Here is a 16,331-nt window from a genome sequence, read left to right on the forward strand (position 1 = left end):
CATTTTTTTAATTAATCAGGTACTTTTGTTCCCTAAACAGAACAATGTTTTTGTTAATTAATAACAAAATGGTTCAAAATGTTCAAAAAGAATAAAATAATAAGTTTCCATGGTAACACTATTGAGAGTGTAGTTTATTTGTATAGAGGAGGCAGAGTTGGACATTTTTGTGAAAAACTTTTACAGAAAGACCCTGTAGTCCAGCATCACTAGTTCATACTGGTGCCGTTGTCATGGTAACAGACACAAAAAGACACACAGTCATCATCCGTTTATCCTCGTTTTGAAACTCGCGGAGCTGCTTTCTCATTGTTCGAAGTCTGTCTCTCTCATCAGATATATGATGTCATCAAGGCACCGGCTGTCAACCAACTCTACGTTCATGGTTTCGGTTGAAGCTCTAAGTAGCCTAAATACTTATAACAATCTGTAGCTTTTATCCATTTATGTCTAAACGCTGTGAGAATAAACAGAAGACTTCAGAGCTTTTTTTTATCATGTAACATTAATCAGGTGGAGACGGCCGACAAATTATAACGTATCTGGTAAGAAGGCAAAGCAGTCGCATATGAATGTAGGTTCATAGGAGACACAGTCGTCATGGCAACAAACTGAACTGCCGCTCACAAAAACGACGACGAGTGATACGAGTCGGACGTCTCTGAAAGCGGTCGGTGTGATGATTGTTTATGAATCTGTCTGGCAACGTGTGTGTGTGTGTGTGTAGATGTGTGTGTGTGTGTGTGTGTGTGTATGTAGATGTACTGTTGATCATATTAACCGCTAGTGAATGAAGAAGACAAAGGTTCCTGCAGTGACAAGCTTCAAAAGAAGGGCATGTATCCATGGCAACGGGGGCTGTGATAAAAAGGACTTATAGGTGGTTGTAACACACACACACACGCACGCACGCACGCACACACACACACACACACACACACACACACACACACACACACACACACACAGAGACCTGGATCAGACTGACCCAGTTTCCCAGTCCCTGGCTTTGTTCCTGCCGTCTTCATTACCTCTAACAGGACATTGTGAGTGATGGACGACGTCTCTGCTGTGATCCTGAATCACAGCTGTTAATTATGTCATGGCACCCGCGTCCTTCCACTGATAGAGGGAAATAGGTGACTGTGTCAAAGACCCACATCCTGTCTGACGAAGACACCATCCAGACGATATACAGAAAGGTCATACGTATACATCAACGTAGCAGGACGGTCAGCGCGGCGGCCATGTGTTCATGTGTCGTGGGCCACTTTGGTTGGTTTCCAGTAGCAACCACCATTAAACATCCTCACTCTGATCACACTGGAGGAAACTACACTGATGCTGGAACAGGACACACTATGTTTTTCAATACAACCTTAAAATCTCAGCAGGCACCAACAAAACTAGGTAGCTAGTTAGCTATTTAGCTAGGCATCCAGTTATCTAGCTATGTTAGTCAGGTATCTGGTAGCTAGGTATCTAGTAAGCTAGATAGCAGGTATCAAGTTAGCAACAAAGCTAAGTATCCATTTAGCTAGATATATAGTTAGCTAGCCATCTAGTATGCTAAGCATTTAGTTGTAGTAGTAGTTTCGTCAATGGCTGTTGAGATTTTAAGGTTTTATCCTTCTGAACCACCTACCAAGACCCCTCAGCTATGTGCTGGCTCTGTAGAGGCTTCATACTTCCTTTAGGGGGAAATATCACAAATACGTCATCATTTTGGGACTTGCGGTGTTCAACAGGATTTGGTAGTCAAAGTCCTGTATCATTGGGCCCTCCCACCATCAGTAGACTTCCTTAGTATTTAATAGGCTACTACGTGACCAGATCTCAACGTTACAGTCACATGAGGAGTTTATTTAATGTATCCACCATTAAACAATATCCTAATTAACTTTCCATTGATATTATTTTTAGTTTTTTTTGTTTGTTTCTTCCAACCAGATGTGACACAAGCTAAGTACAACCTGGATAAGAACTTTGGACTTAAAATAACTACATAGTCATTTTTATTCTATGACATCAGTAACAAGCCAGTGATAATAAAGACTTTAATTTAGATATTATAGATGCTATAATCTGAAACTAAGCTTGAAAATGCTGCTCCTCTTTTCAAAGAAGAACTCGCGAAATGTGGATGTTTCAGAATATTTACTCAGAAAAAGAATGAAGGACAAACAGCAAATAACTCCAAACATGATGAAAGCGTCTAAAGCGTCTGATCAGGCTGGAGCGGTCCTTGAATCATTGCTGGCTTCAGACCATGACGGCCGCCTTCCAACATGAATGTTGCGGCTCCTTCATCCTTGCTGACTCCGTGTTCGGAGGTTTTTCTGGGTTTCCTCCTTGTATTTTGTCGATGATGCTTCTAGTGTTTGCTAATCTAATGCAGAAACACGAGCGTTCAGCCGCTCAAACACGAAGCTAAACATCGAGTAGATGACAGAGCAGTGAGACAGATAGACAGACAGATAGACAGACAGACAGATTACTAGAGTAAATTATTTTCTACATGTGTGAAGTCGCTACATGGCGACCACATGATGTGACGCTAACATTGTATATTGCTTGCTAAGTGAAGATATTGTTGTCGGTTAACAGACAGGTTGAGTACATCTAAAGGACTACACCAACGCTTTGAGACTTTTGTCCATCGCTCACATTTCCCACAATCCGATTAGTGTTTTGGCGACATCTTTGGGATTGCGATGAATGCTAACACAGCTTTAGGTAGCTCGGCTGATAATGCACCGATTTATCAGCTGCCGATTGAAACCATTTTCATACTTCTGATATTTCAGATTTTTTTACCTGTAATATTTACACGCATGATGGATATACTTTACTTTCCATTCAGTTACCTTATTGTGCGTTTAAGATTTTGGTAAAAAATAGGTACTGAGCAAAGGTAAATTACAATCGTAGAAGAAGTGGACGTAGTCATGGTAACGTGGTTTGTGGACTACGGTTTTCAAAAATAAAGTTAGCTTCATAATTCAAGGTCAACTTTACAGCTTTTAAGCTTACAGCATTAAAGTCATCATTTTAGCTAACTACATTGGTAGAGTAGTAGCGACCTGTCAATCACCAGGTAGCCCCGCCCCTAAAGCATCCCCTGCTTTCTGGTCTGTTTAACTCTAAATGGACCATAATTGACTATATGAACATCATGCTGGATTGAAGAAGACTTGAAAATAGAGATTGAGACCATAAAGTCATGTTTACAATGTTTACTGGCCAGTAGGGAGGATGCAGCTTTAAGGCACTTCAACTTTGGCTTCACTTTAAAGAACCAGTTGCAGCTCAATTAAACGCCATCAGGATGATTTTGAATGTAATTTGATTAATTTAAATTTTTGGGGAGAAAATGTAATAAATATAGCCGTTCAAAGGAAGGAATATAAAAATAAATATAAGAGACGGAATTATGACCTGTTTACCTTGTCAATATGAAGCAGCTTATATACATTATTAAAACTGCTAATGCCAAGATTTAGTTTTGAATCAAAACAATTATTTAAATTGAAATACAAAAATTCTATGCAAAAAATACTATAGCAAAATATATAACAAAAGGATAATATTTAGTATTTCCGATAGTTTACTTTGACTTCAGGACAGTTGAGATTATTTTTCAGGACGTTTGTGAAAAAAATCCAGGTGGCTCATTTATAAGTTGCATATGAACTAAACTTCAGAGAGTGCTTCAGAGAGGCGTTTTCAGTTTCCCGAGTGAAAGCTGTGATCTATGAAAACAAACGTCAGATAATGTTCACAAATGTACAGAAAGTTTGGCCCACGATCATTCAGGGAACGGCAGGTTTTATCCACGACTTTGCAAAATAGGTTATTACTCGCAGGGCGAGTTGGTGAAATTCAAAGCAGAATGGCTCTGTGAGCTAGCTAGTCATCTCGTTAGCAATAACAATAACAATAAGCTTTGGTGTCGTTACTGACAGATAATTTACAACGTGACCAACAGGCAAAAGTTAAAACGTTAATGTAGTACGTCATCGGTCCTGCGGTCTCCTTCCAGTGTTGTAACCTGATGACTCAACAGATCCTTTAAGTCACGTTTCAGAAATGAGAATGTTTGAGTAATTAAAAGATTTTTCATGCTAAAAGCTAATTTTACAACTTGCTTGCATTGCTTTTAATGTCACTCAGTTTAAAACACTGGAATCAAACCGCTGCTTAGAGTTTGATGAATGCGTTTCAGTAAGACAGGCGTCCATGGCTAGCAGGAGGTGAGGAGACGAGGAGTTCAGGGAGGAGGGAGTTTGGGTTCACGGTCGGCGGCTTGGCGTCCTGCAGACGAGTCCTTCAGACCAGTCCTGCAGACCGGTCCTCTAGAAGGTCAGCACTGCAACGGGGAGGACAGCAGGTTGGTGTCAGCTTCATCCGACGGGAGTCGCATGCAGGGCAGCACAGAGACTGAGAGGACGGGGACATGCAGACCAGCCTGCGTGGAGGCCGGCAGAGATCACTTACAGTCCACCTCCAGGAGGGCTCTGACAGTCCTAGTGAGCTCCTTCGCCTCCTGGGCAAGCGTGGATGCCGTCCAGGGACTCTTCTTGTAGCGCGGAGGCAGGCCTTGTGACGAGACGCCGACTTTCACGTCCCCAGAGCTGCAACACAAGACAAGCATAAAAGACAAGCATGAAAGACAACGGTGAAAGTCTGAAAGACAATGGTGAAAGACTGAAAGACAACCGTGAAAGACAACAGTGAAAGACTGAAAGACAACCGTGAAAGACAACAGTGAAAGACTGAAAGACAACAGTGATAGACTGAAAGACAACCTTGAAAGATTTGGCCTGGTTGCTTGCTGAGCTGCCATGAACACAGAGACTTGATGCTCATGTCCTATCACTGCAGTGGTGACTAGAAGCTTTAAATAAAGCTCACGCTGCCACTCGTCGGTAAACTCACACCTCCGCTCCTTCACTGATGGAGCTAAAAACACGTCCTTCGGCTGCTGCGGCGACCACATCGCCATGACAGCAGCTGTTAGTCTGTTCACACGTAAACACTGAGCTCCCTCCATAACACATTGTTCTTCCATTCTTCTGATGCCTCCTTCTGACCTTTTATACAATTATATTGAAACAAATACTTTACAAAACATTCACGTGCTACTTGTTTCTCCACCTCTAAACAAACAGCAAACAGAAAGAAGTCAAGTAAATAGCTAATTTTTAACATGGAACAGCTTGTTTTCAGATGGAGAGGAGATGTGTTGTTGCATCATCTCTGAAAAGTTGGATTCATTAATATAAAGTATTGTATAGTATTATTACATAATTAAAGTAATATGTGACAATTTACTCCAGAGTTGTTTTTGCACCAAAATAAAGTGTCTTGAATTTCTATTAATAATGATGAGATTGAATTTGCTGTCAGAAACCAAACAAATATCTCCAACAAGGAGACGATGTTCCTTATACTATATATGTATACTGTATATACACACAACTAAACTATATTGTGAATTTCACACACTCACTGAATCAGCAGGTTAAAGGTGCGACCCCGTGGGACCATTAAAGCAGCGTTACACCGGCTCTTAAAGCTGATCTTTGGAGATAATGAGTGCAGTTTTTCTTTATTGCAGCGCTGGAGTCAGACTGGCTCTAACGAGAGATATTTAAAGGAGTCATCACCAGGAAATCGCAATTTCTCTTGTTAAAACATGCATATCTGTGTTTGACCTCAGTTGAAACTTGCCTGAAAGGCTGGAGTTTGAAAGTGGCGCTGTTTTTTCGCTTCTGCTCTTTTTCCGAACAGGAATAGCAGACAAGGGTGTGCATTCCTAAAGCACGAGATTTTGATTCTGCGCCTACGGTGACGTCACCGTGGAGGCTACTTGCATAAGCCCACCCCTCTTTCACCACCCAACCCCCCCCCGTCCGCTACCTGACGTCCTGCTGTAAACGTGTCTCTTCAACCGTCTCTGGCTCTTCACTCTCCGGTTCGGGTTCCGACTCTGGTTCGTACATAAATGCCTGAATTCCGTAAGGTTCGTCATTTAGTGTGTGCGCCATGACAGGGGGCTGTTTATGTTTTGGAGTCTGCATGCAGGCAAGCCCCCCCGGCTCTGTCCTTCCTGCGGCGAATCAACGCGCGCCTCATTACATATTATACAATGCACATCCGGACCAGTCAAAACCTCGCGCGTAATCTCGCGTGATAAAATCGCGGTACGAAAAAGGGTCAGAACAAGCTCAATGTTTGATTAAATTTTTTTTTTTTTTTTCTAATAAGTTTTACGAATTGATCCAAAGCGATCCAAGGGGGGCTGGATAGGTATAAAACCAGGTTATGACTCCTTTAATGTCGTTAACTGGGCGTCGACGTGTCCCCAGTCTTCCACCAACTGGACCGCAGGACCCCCTACATCTGGTCTTACAAGACGATGGACGGAGACAGATGGACAGGTGGAGGAAAAGAAAAGCCCAACCGGGGGTCCGTTATGAAAGATGTGGTGGTGTCCCACTGACCTGGACGGAAACAAGAGGACGTGTAACATCCTGGTGGGTAACTTGACCCACAGACCTGGTTTACTGAGACTTACACAACCCGGCAGAGCTGCTCATAAGTCCATGTTATGGTTCACTAAGAGCCGGATCGAAACCAATACGGCAGCCAGATCTGAGATCTCAGACTCAGTTTATATATGGGGGATGAAAAATATCACCAACGAAGAAGACGGAAACAAATCATATCATGAGGTTTTATGATCTAGAATGAAATGACAGAGAAAGAAGGATGAAGGAAGGAAGGAAGGAAGGAAATAATGAAATGACAAAAGAAATACATCTTATAAGGAAGTGAGTGCTTCATCATCTTTTTCTTCATTGTCGTTTTTATCGTTGTAGTCTTCTCCCATTTCTCATCTCCTACTTCGTTTCTTCATCTTCACCTTCGTCTTCTTCTTCTTCTTTGTGGTCTTCTTCTTCTCCCATTTCTTCCTCCTTGTCTTCTTCTACTATTTCTTCACCTTCATCTTCTTCTTCATCACCTTCTTCTTCCATGTTGTGTTCGGTGACCTCAAGTGAGACGTTTCATAACACTGCTGCTCTCTGCAGGTGGCCATTAACAGCTGACTGTTGTCCTACCTGGACGCGTGTGTGTTTCTGTGTTTCTGTGTGTATGTGTGAGATGTGTGAGGGTCTAAACTGGGCTAATGGGTTCTGGTCTCTGCAGGACCTCTCATTATGTGACTCCCACAGTGGTGTCAGGGTCAGACACACACACACACACACACACACACACACACACACACACACACACACACACACACACACACACACACGCACACAGGCACACACACACACACACACACAGGCACACACACACACACACACACACACACACACACACACACACACACACACACACACACACACACACACACACAAACACTGTACCTGAAGCTCTTTGTGGGTCCCTGACTCTCGATCAGGAACTCTTGAACGTTCTGCAGACAAACAAATACAATTTGACTCATCATTTTTATTATTATTATTATTATTATTATTATTATTATTATTATTATTATTATTACAACAACTATAATCCTACAGGAATCCATAGTCTTTGTCAAATCAAATATCTCTTCCACTGACGGTAAAATGGACATTTAAAGTCTAAATCGCTATTGTTTTTATAATCTAGAAACACATGAAGCTCTAATATTCCAGTTGATCCTTCAAGTCGATGTAGAAACGGGTTGAATCTCAACTTGGTGTCGTTTCATTGGCTCCTAATTTGTGTGATATTTTGGATTTTTCTTATTGTTAACAAATGAAGTTGGTCCGTCTTTAAATCCCACCTGGCTTCCTGTCTGTCGCTCATTGGTTCCTACTGAAGACATGAATCTTCATAAACATAAATAAATAGCCTCATATCATAAATACGTTGCTGTGGTTTTTATCAAACAGAAGAAATAGTGACTTTGTTGGGGACTATTTTCAGCAGTGGATGAATCCATATTTGGTGCTCTAAACAAGGCTCATTGAGGCTCATTCATGTATTTTTACAATGTATGAAATCATTTTGAAAATATTTTTCACATATTTTAAACATATTACTTGTGAAAAATATAATTATTAGTGAAATATAATAGTGCTAGATAAGTTAGCTGTTTGACTCTTTACCTCCACAAAGCTCAGCAGTTTTCCCGTCGACATCTCGAAACCCTTTTTGGCCGCTTCGCTCTTCCGTAGCTGACACTCGAGGACGGCGAGTCGCTTCTTCAGCTCGGCCGTCTCGTCCTGCAGCACAAAAATCGAATCATTCGTGACTGAACATGTGGAAGTCTTGTTGTTGGTTGGATGAGACTTTTGGACTGCGGGAAGTTGAAGATTTTTACTCTTTTCAGACATTTTCAAAGCAATGAATTGATAATGAACATCAGTTGACAAGTTGTAAATGTCACAGAAGCAGAGCTGGAGGAGGTGGAGGACTCCTGCTGTTCATTGGGACCGTCAGACGGTTTCTTTGCAAGGAATCAGCACTTTGTTTTCACAGCTAGTGCTGACCTGCAGGTTGTTGGTGCTGATCTGCAGGTTGCTGGTGCTGACCTACAGGTTGCTAGTCAGATTTCTATCAAAATAACCCATCGGAGACGAAGCAGCTCTGCAATTGAGGAAGTGGAAACGCTGACCAACGTTCACTGCTGCTGCTGATGATGATGATGTTGATGGAGGAAGAAAATAAAACCTGGACGGAGTCAGAGAGGGAAGCTGCACGGATCTCATCTTACAAACAAACAAATATGTTCTTCCTGCAGAAAACTAATGTGAATGCTGACGGAAGTGATGTGTGATGCTGTGTTCAGTCAGGCTTCGGTCTCGTCAGTCACCTTATTGGTCGGCGCCGGCGGCTCCGCCCTCTGAGTCTTCAGCTCGGCAATCTCAGCCTCCAGCAGGTGGATCACCTCCTCATAGTCCATCTCCATCCCCCTTGCCTGCTTCTGAGCCGCCTCGGCCAGCTGGATCCGAGTCCTCAGAGCCCGACTTTCCTCTGCGCCGAGCTTCACTTCCTGCCAAGAAGTTGAGAAGTGAGTCATCATCAGTGCTAATGAGTGTACAGAATTCTCTCAGATTATACTCAGTTAGAACTGTGATTTTGCTACTTTCCTCCTGAGAAACAGCTCATAATTCCACATGTTTAAGATCTATTAATCACTACGACAACAGCTCCTTCTTTTTAAGGTGATACAAAACAGAGCAGTAAATTGTATCAAAAATCATAACATTTTATGTAATTTCGGCCTGTAAATTCAGTTTAGTATCACTCAGACTAATTACGACATTTTGATAACAATACGATCTCTATACAAAAAACATTAACAATGATACCATTGAAATGAACGAAAATTAATTAATGTTGGCAGCAGAGCTGAGTCCCTCCACCTCACTGGAGAAGGACAAGAAACCTAGCTACCTAGCTGGCTAACTAGCCTGCATCCTCTCTCTTCCTGGTGAGTTGTGACATCACTTTCCAGCCCACTATGGGGTTGATGCCCAGAAAATACATGAACATAATAAACCGTGTTTGAGGCCAGCAGGACCTCTATATCTGTATCTCTGCAGATACAGATACAGACACTTGTAGTGGTCAGATTGATGATTGAGAGAATGTTATAAGTTGTTTTTTAGTGGTTTTGTCTTCAAATTGAAAATGAAACAAGAGACTCAAACGAGTGACTCGGTCTATCTGGTTTGTGTGCGAGGCCGAGAAGGAAACCAGTCCTCAGAGCCGAGGTTACATAACAGAAACAGACACCTGCAACCCTTAAGACACAGTGACCCCTTTTTTATTGGAAGTAACCACTCCCAGTACTGTTGGCAACCTGACAATCAGTAACTCTAAGCCTGCAGCACTGAAACCTACATGGCGGCTCTCAGCAGAAAGCAAAGAGATCCTCAGTGGTAGTAAGAGACCACCAGGCTTCATAAATAAATACTGACTCAGATCTATTAGTCCTGACACTTCAAAACCCATGTCCATCCACTTTCAATGTCCTGCTTTGTCTATTTCCTGTTTAAACATGACAATTATCACAATAATTAGGTCACAATCCGATATTATCACAAAACCTCAGAATATTCACGATATATCACGATATTATCCGATACTATTGTCACAATACAATATTATCACAATGCTAATGTCACAATATGGTATTATAACGATACTTGTGTCACAATATTATCATGATACTAATGTCACAATACGATGTTATCATAATACTTATGTCACAATACGATATTATCACGATACTAATGTCACAATACGATATTATCATGATACTAATGTCACAATACGATGTTATCACGATTCTTATGTTGCAATACGATATTATCACGATACAAATGTCAGAATACGATATCACAATACAATTCCCCTATTTTATATGCACTGATCTATAGGCCTCCTTAAGCCTCCAGTGGTTTTATGCAAGATTTCTCTGAACTTTTGTCCTAAATCTGATAAACTATTGATTTTGGGAGATTTTAATATTCACATTTGTCATTGGTGAATGAGTTCTTAAACCTCACAGAATATTTTAATTTAATACAGTCTGTAACTGGCCAAACTCACCAAATGGGGTCACACCTTAGATCTTGTTTTGTCATCTGGTTTCCCTGTTTTGGTAACTGCTACTGTTGATGTTGTGTCAGACTATTGTAGGTGAATCCTCATGGTCTTGTCCCACTCCAACCCCTCCCCTGCCCCACTACCTGGTACGTTCTATGAACACTACCACAGCCTCCTGCTTTTCTGATTTACCCAACTATCCCGCCTCTCTGATAGCATCCTTACTTGCTCCGACACTGAGGAACTAGCCACCCTTCTGAAATCCTCTTGCTCTGACACCCTTAATAAGGTAGCCCCTCTTAAACCTCAGAGACCTAAGACAATCCCAGTCTCTCCCTGGCTAAATGAGACCACTCGTGCGCTCCGGTTCAAGTGTAGGAAAATTGAGCACAGGTGGAAAAAAGCAAAACATCAAGTCCATCCATCCATTGTCTACCGCTTATCCTGTATTCAGGGTCGCGGGGGGCTGGAGCCGATCCCAGCTGTCATTGGGCCAAGGCAGGGTACACCCTGGACAGGTCGCCAGTCCATCGCAGGGCCCAAAACACCAAGTCACGTATGAAATTTTATTTGACCAGCTATAGCATTACCAGCAAGCCGTCAAGCTGGCAAAGGCTGAATATAACTCACATATCATCAACAGTAATGTCCGTAGTCCAAAAGTTTTGTCTCCACTGTGTCCCTTGTCCCCTCAACAGAACTGTGTGAGAAGTTTTTACATTTTTTAATCGAAAAGATTTGATCAGAGCTAACATCTCTCCTCCAGTATCTGCTCTCCCGGAGATGCAATTTCCTTCAGATAGCCATCTCCAGTATTTCACTTCCAGCTGTTTGAAGTGATGGCATAAATGAAGGCAACATGCTGTCCCCCAGATATCATTCCCTCATGCATTTTAAAGATGTTTTTCTTGCAATCAGCTCCGTGATATTAGCCATGGTAAATTGCTTCTTGTCAAATGGCACTGTCCCCTCCTCTTTCAAGCATGCCATTGTACAACACCTTCTTAGGAAGCCCAGCCTTGATCCAATTGATCATAAAACTCTAGGCCTATCTCCAAATGACCATTTGTCTCTAAAATCCTGGAAAGGTTGTCTCTTTACAACTCTTCATCTATCTGAACATAGCATAGTTTGACCTCAGTGCAGCGTTCGACACGATCAACCACAGCATCCTTTTTACAATGCCTTAGGGATATAGTAGGCCTGCAGGGCTATCTGTCAGATACAACCTTTTCATTTCAGCTGGGAAATTGCTCCTCCTCATCTACTACCATCAAGTGTGGTGTCTTACAAGGTTCCATCTAAGGCCCTCTTTTATTTTTATTGTATATGCTTCCCCCGAGCTCAATTTTAGAGAAACACAACATTCATTACCACTGTTGCAGATGACACACAACTGTACCTCCCCATTTCACCCAACAGCATTTCCACAATGGATAAACTGTTTGACTGATTGGCTGAAATCAAATCTTGGATGGCTTAAAACTTTTTGAAATTAAATGACAGCAAAAAAAGAAGTTATCCTGTTTGGAGCACAAATGCCATTTCGGGAATTGGCAAAGCACTTGGCCCTCTGGCTGCCAACCTACTTCAAGTTGTAAAAAACATTGGGGATTTGGCTTGACATCTCTCATCATTTTAACAAACAGCTCAGCAGTGTTGTGAGTGGGAGTTTTTATCATCTGAGAAATGTCACCAAGGTGAAATCAGTTAAATCACACAGCAATCAAGAGACAGTCATCCATGCTTTTATCACCTCTAGGCTAGACTATTGTAATTCTCTATACTCAGTTTTAACACAATCCAGCATGAACAGATTACAGCTGGTGCAAAATGCAGCTTCACAACTTTTAATAGGGACCAAAAAAAGAGAACACATCACCCCAATCCTTGCTCATCTTCACTGGCTACCCGTTAAATTTAGAATTGATTTTAAAATGTTACTTTTTGTTTTTAAAGCCCTACATGGTACACCATCTTATCTTACCCAATCTGCTGACTCCCTACTCCACATCTAGGCCACTCAGGTCATCATCTCAACACCTCCTTTCCATTCCCTACACACACCTAAAGACAAATAGTGACAGAGCGTTCTCTGTCATTGCCCTCAGGCTCTGGAAAAACCTCCAACTTCAGATCAGGTCCAGCCCTACTATTGCCAGTTTTAAGTTTTTACATTTTAAGTGTGCTATATAAATAAAGTGACTACTAATGTTGAATATATAGGGTTAGGGTTAGATGATATATATATATATATATATATATATATATATATATTAGGGCTGTCAAACGATACATTTTTTTAATCGAGATTAATCGCAGAATTTCCATAGTTAATCGCGATTAATCACATTTTGAATTGCATGTTTAAAATTCTGTTATTTTACATTTCAAGGCAATTTTAAGCCCATAATGTAAAGCATTTCTTACCAGAGTGTCATAATTGGGAATCAAATGAACACAAAGAAAGAATTTCCTTTTTGACCTTTTGTATTTTCTTTCAAAAAAGTGCCATGTAGACCAACTTATACAATGTCAATGTCAAATACAGTTTTCAAATTAGAAAAAGAGCTATATAGACCCACTTGTCTACTTCAAAAATACATCTTAAACCAAATGCTACAACAGTGTGGTCATGAAACCATGACTTAGAGGTAGGAAACAACATCCAAGTATTAAGAGGAATAAAGTAACGTAGTGCTTACTTTGAGACATTCAATATATATGCTACTTCAAAAATAAATAAAAATAGCACCATTAGCAAAACATTCATACTAATCCTAACTTGAAATAACAGCAATCAAGTGATTGACTGACGTCCAATGATCCCCAGTTAATGCCACAGCATTTGCATTTTGCAGGAGGCCCATTTTAGCTTCTTTCTCAGTTTCATAAAGCTCCTGTATGCGTGTAACAATTGTTCCCCGGGACGGTAAGGTATACGCCGGGTCAGAACATGTCAACCTGATAACATCCCTTAGACCTGAGTCTTCTACGATGTTGACTGGTCTGCAGTCAATTGCCACCCATTTCGCGATTGCTTTGGTTAACTTCTTCGACGTACTTTCATCCAAGGGTCTGCGGCGACTCCCACACTCCAAAATGGTACTTTGGTGGAGCCGAGGCTCGCTTGGCTGGGCTACGCCGGTTGCACCTGGGTGTTTAGCATGGAGGTGGTAACTCAAACTCGACGTACTCCGGTGGTAGTTAAACTCCGTTTGACACAGGTTGCATTTTACTTTTGACTTGTCAACTGAACCGTCTGGAAGTTTTTTAAAGTTAAACAAGCCGTTCAAAAGTCCAGTAGCACTCTTTCTTTCCATCACCGCGGTAAGTTTACTGCAGGAGGCCACTTCAAAGCATGACCTGAGCATGACACTGCTACAGCTAGAGGTGCCGTCTACGGGTGAATAGAAGGGACAAAAAGGCTTGCGAAATTAAAATGCGATTAAAAAAAATAAACGCGTTATGGACTGCATAAATCTAATCGCGATTAACGCGTTAACGCTGACAGCCCTATATATATACTTATCAATTGTGACATAGGGCTGCACGGTGGTGTAGTGGGTAGCACTGTCGCCTCACAGCGAGAGGATCGAACCAGAAGACCGGAGGCCGTTATTAACGTTCACGGTGATGGAGGGACGTGTTCAACGATCGCATGTGGAGGGAATGTGTTGTTCAGGCCTCAACATACTGTGATTAAGTCGTTTCCACCTCCAAATGACCAGTTATGTCCGCGTATAAGTGTTAACGGTTACGTTCTGTGTGCAGCTCTGGAGGAGGTTTGAATGAATCCTATCAGTGTGTGTCTGGCCGCACACACACACACACACACACACACACACATACAGACACACATACACACACACACACACCGAGTGAGAACAGTCCATCTGTCATGTTATTTTACAATTCTGAAAATTGCTGTTACAAGAAAACAGGCTGTGTGTGTGAGTGTGTGTGTTTTTGCTGGTCATGTTGTGTAGAACTGCGTTAAACTCCTTAAAGATCCCCTATTACACTGATTTTCATAAATTCCACACAGCTGTCAGACAACACTGTATTCGATATGCATTGCCCCAAACCCATCCGTGGTCCTAAATTTCAGCTGTCTAAAAGTTGCTCAAATGAGCTCTGCTGAGAACAGGCTGCTTCTGTGTCTGCACCTTTAAATGCTAATGAGCTCCGTCTGTCATCGCCTACTTGGAGAGAGACAGAGACGATGCCGCTTATGCTAGCGGTAGCATGCGCTAGTGTTCACGGTGGATGTATCTCTATGGCTCGCCTATGTGTCTCAGGTGAAGTTGCTGGGTCCCGTATGGTTGGGACAGATCCTTTTACGAGGGTCAATGTCGAGGCAAAGCCAGCTTTCTACTGACTGTCCTTACTGAAGCACTCCAATGTGAAGTGGTTAGCACACACATACAAGCTAACACGAACCGTAGCCGGCACAGTGTCATTCAAAATGAAAAAAATAAGGTGTAGAGAGCAGAGGAAACATGTTTTTCATAATATGGGACCTTTAAATACTCTTAATTGATATCCCGGTGAGTTACAGCCGCAACTCAACACGATGCATTAGCAACTATAATAGCAATGTGTTACACGCTGCTAACACGTGAAGCTTAGCCTTGAACTCTTATCAAAACCAGTCTGGATATTGTTAAAAAGGTGTAACATGTGATAACAGTGTTTATGTTTTTTATGTGCTGTGTGAACCGCTCATTTGGGGAAAAGGGTCGGACTTTCTGAGTGCACTCATTTTTTTCCCCTTTTATTATTATTATTTTTTTCCTGAGATCTCAGATGTTTTGGTACAATTTTATTTAAGTAGGCCAATTGTGGTTCAACAGAAATTAAAGGACAAAAAAACATTTAATGCACAAAGGTTTTTCTGAAACTAATACAACTGTATTACTGTGTTTAAAGGGACAGTATGTAACATTTTAAGCCATTTTTAGCAAAATCAATATCTTCATTCATAAATAGGTCCAGAAGTGTATAATTACCTCTACCAATAATCTGATTAATCCTCGTAAGCAAATCATTTCCTATTTTTATTTACATTGGACTGGTAAGTCCTCAAGAGGTTTCCATGTCATTTCGCCATTTTTAAGACTATGGGCCCTAGTTTCGTAGACCAGGCACAGTCAGCTCTCAGCGCACCTGCGCCACGCCGACGGGGTGTGTCCGCCTGGACTTTGCAAGTTTCGTGCACTGCGCAGGCTCGCGCAGGCACACCTCCCGTCTTGCCCGGGTCGAAACTTGCATTACGCCGGCTCCGCCACCCTGCGCCGCCCTGCGCTGCGCCACAAAACTTGGGCCCTATGACTGCAGAGGAGGGACATGACGCCTAAATGAGATTTCATCAGAGCCAGCATGAATGAAAGGAGATCACACCAGCAAGAGGCGCTTCCGGACGCACAGGGTGCGCGCAGGCACGGGCACTTTAGTAACATCCGTTTGTGTTTGTTGTGTGTCTAGTTGTTAGCTGATTCTATAGGCTACGACATAGTAATGGAAGGCTACCAAAAATAAACCAATTAAAAACTTGGCAACATAAATCACTATCTTGCTTGAGGAGTAATTACTTATACATGCTCACACATGTTTGTTTGAAACCTTATCACCTGAAAGAAATCAAATGCAATATACAATTTCACTTCTAGATGGGAGTAATTCCTACACACTATCTCTTAATATACTAAAACTGT

The 16,331-nt window shown here is 41.8% G+C and overlaps 1 protein-coding gene across 4 annotated transcripts in view; it reads right to left on the reverse strand.

Moving 5' to 3' along the window:
• The window catches only part of stxbp4 (syntaxin binding protein 4), a 42,414-nt gene that overhangs the window by 4,419 nt on the left and 21,664 nt on the right, over positions 1-16,331 (reverse strand). For 3 of the 4 annotated variants that reach the window (XM_084040361.1, XM_084040360.1, XM_084040362.1), the window contains exons 17-20: positions 8,873-9,052; positions 8,166-8,282; positions 7,437-7,486; positions 4,498-4,634 (exon numbers count right to left, since the gene is read on the reverse strand). In XM_084040361.1, coding sequence (XP_083896487.1) covers positions 4,498-4,634; positions 7,437-7,486; positions 8,166-8,282; positions 8,873-9,052 — 484 coding nt within the window. Of the gene's footprint in view, positions 1-1,999; positions 4,370-4,497; positions 4,635-7,436; positions 7,487-8,165; positions 8,283-8,872; positions 9,053-16,331 lie in introns of those variants that run through there. The other variant, XM_084040363.1, reaches the window with a different exon arrangement.

This window comes from Eutrigla gurnardus (assembly GCF_963514095.1).
Source record: "Eutrigla gurnardus genome assembly, chromosome: 22".
NCBI lineage: Eukaryota > Metazoa > Chordata > Actinopteri > Perciformes > Triglidae > Eutrigla > Eutrigla gurnardus.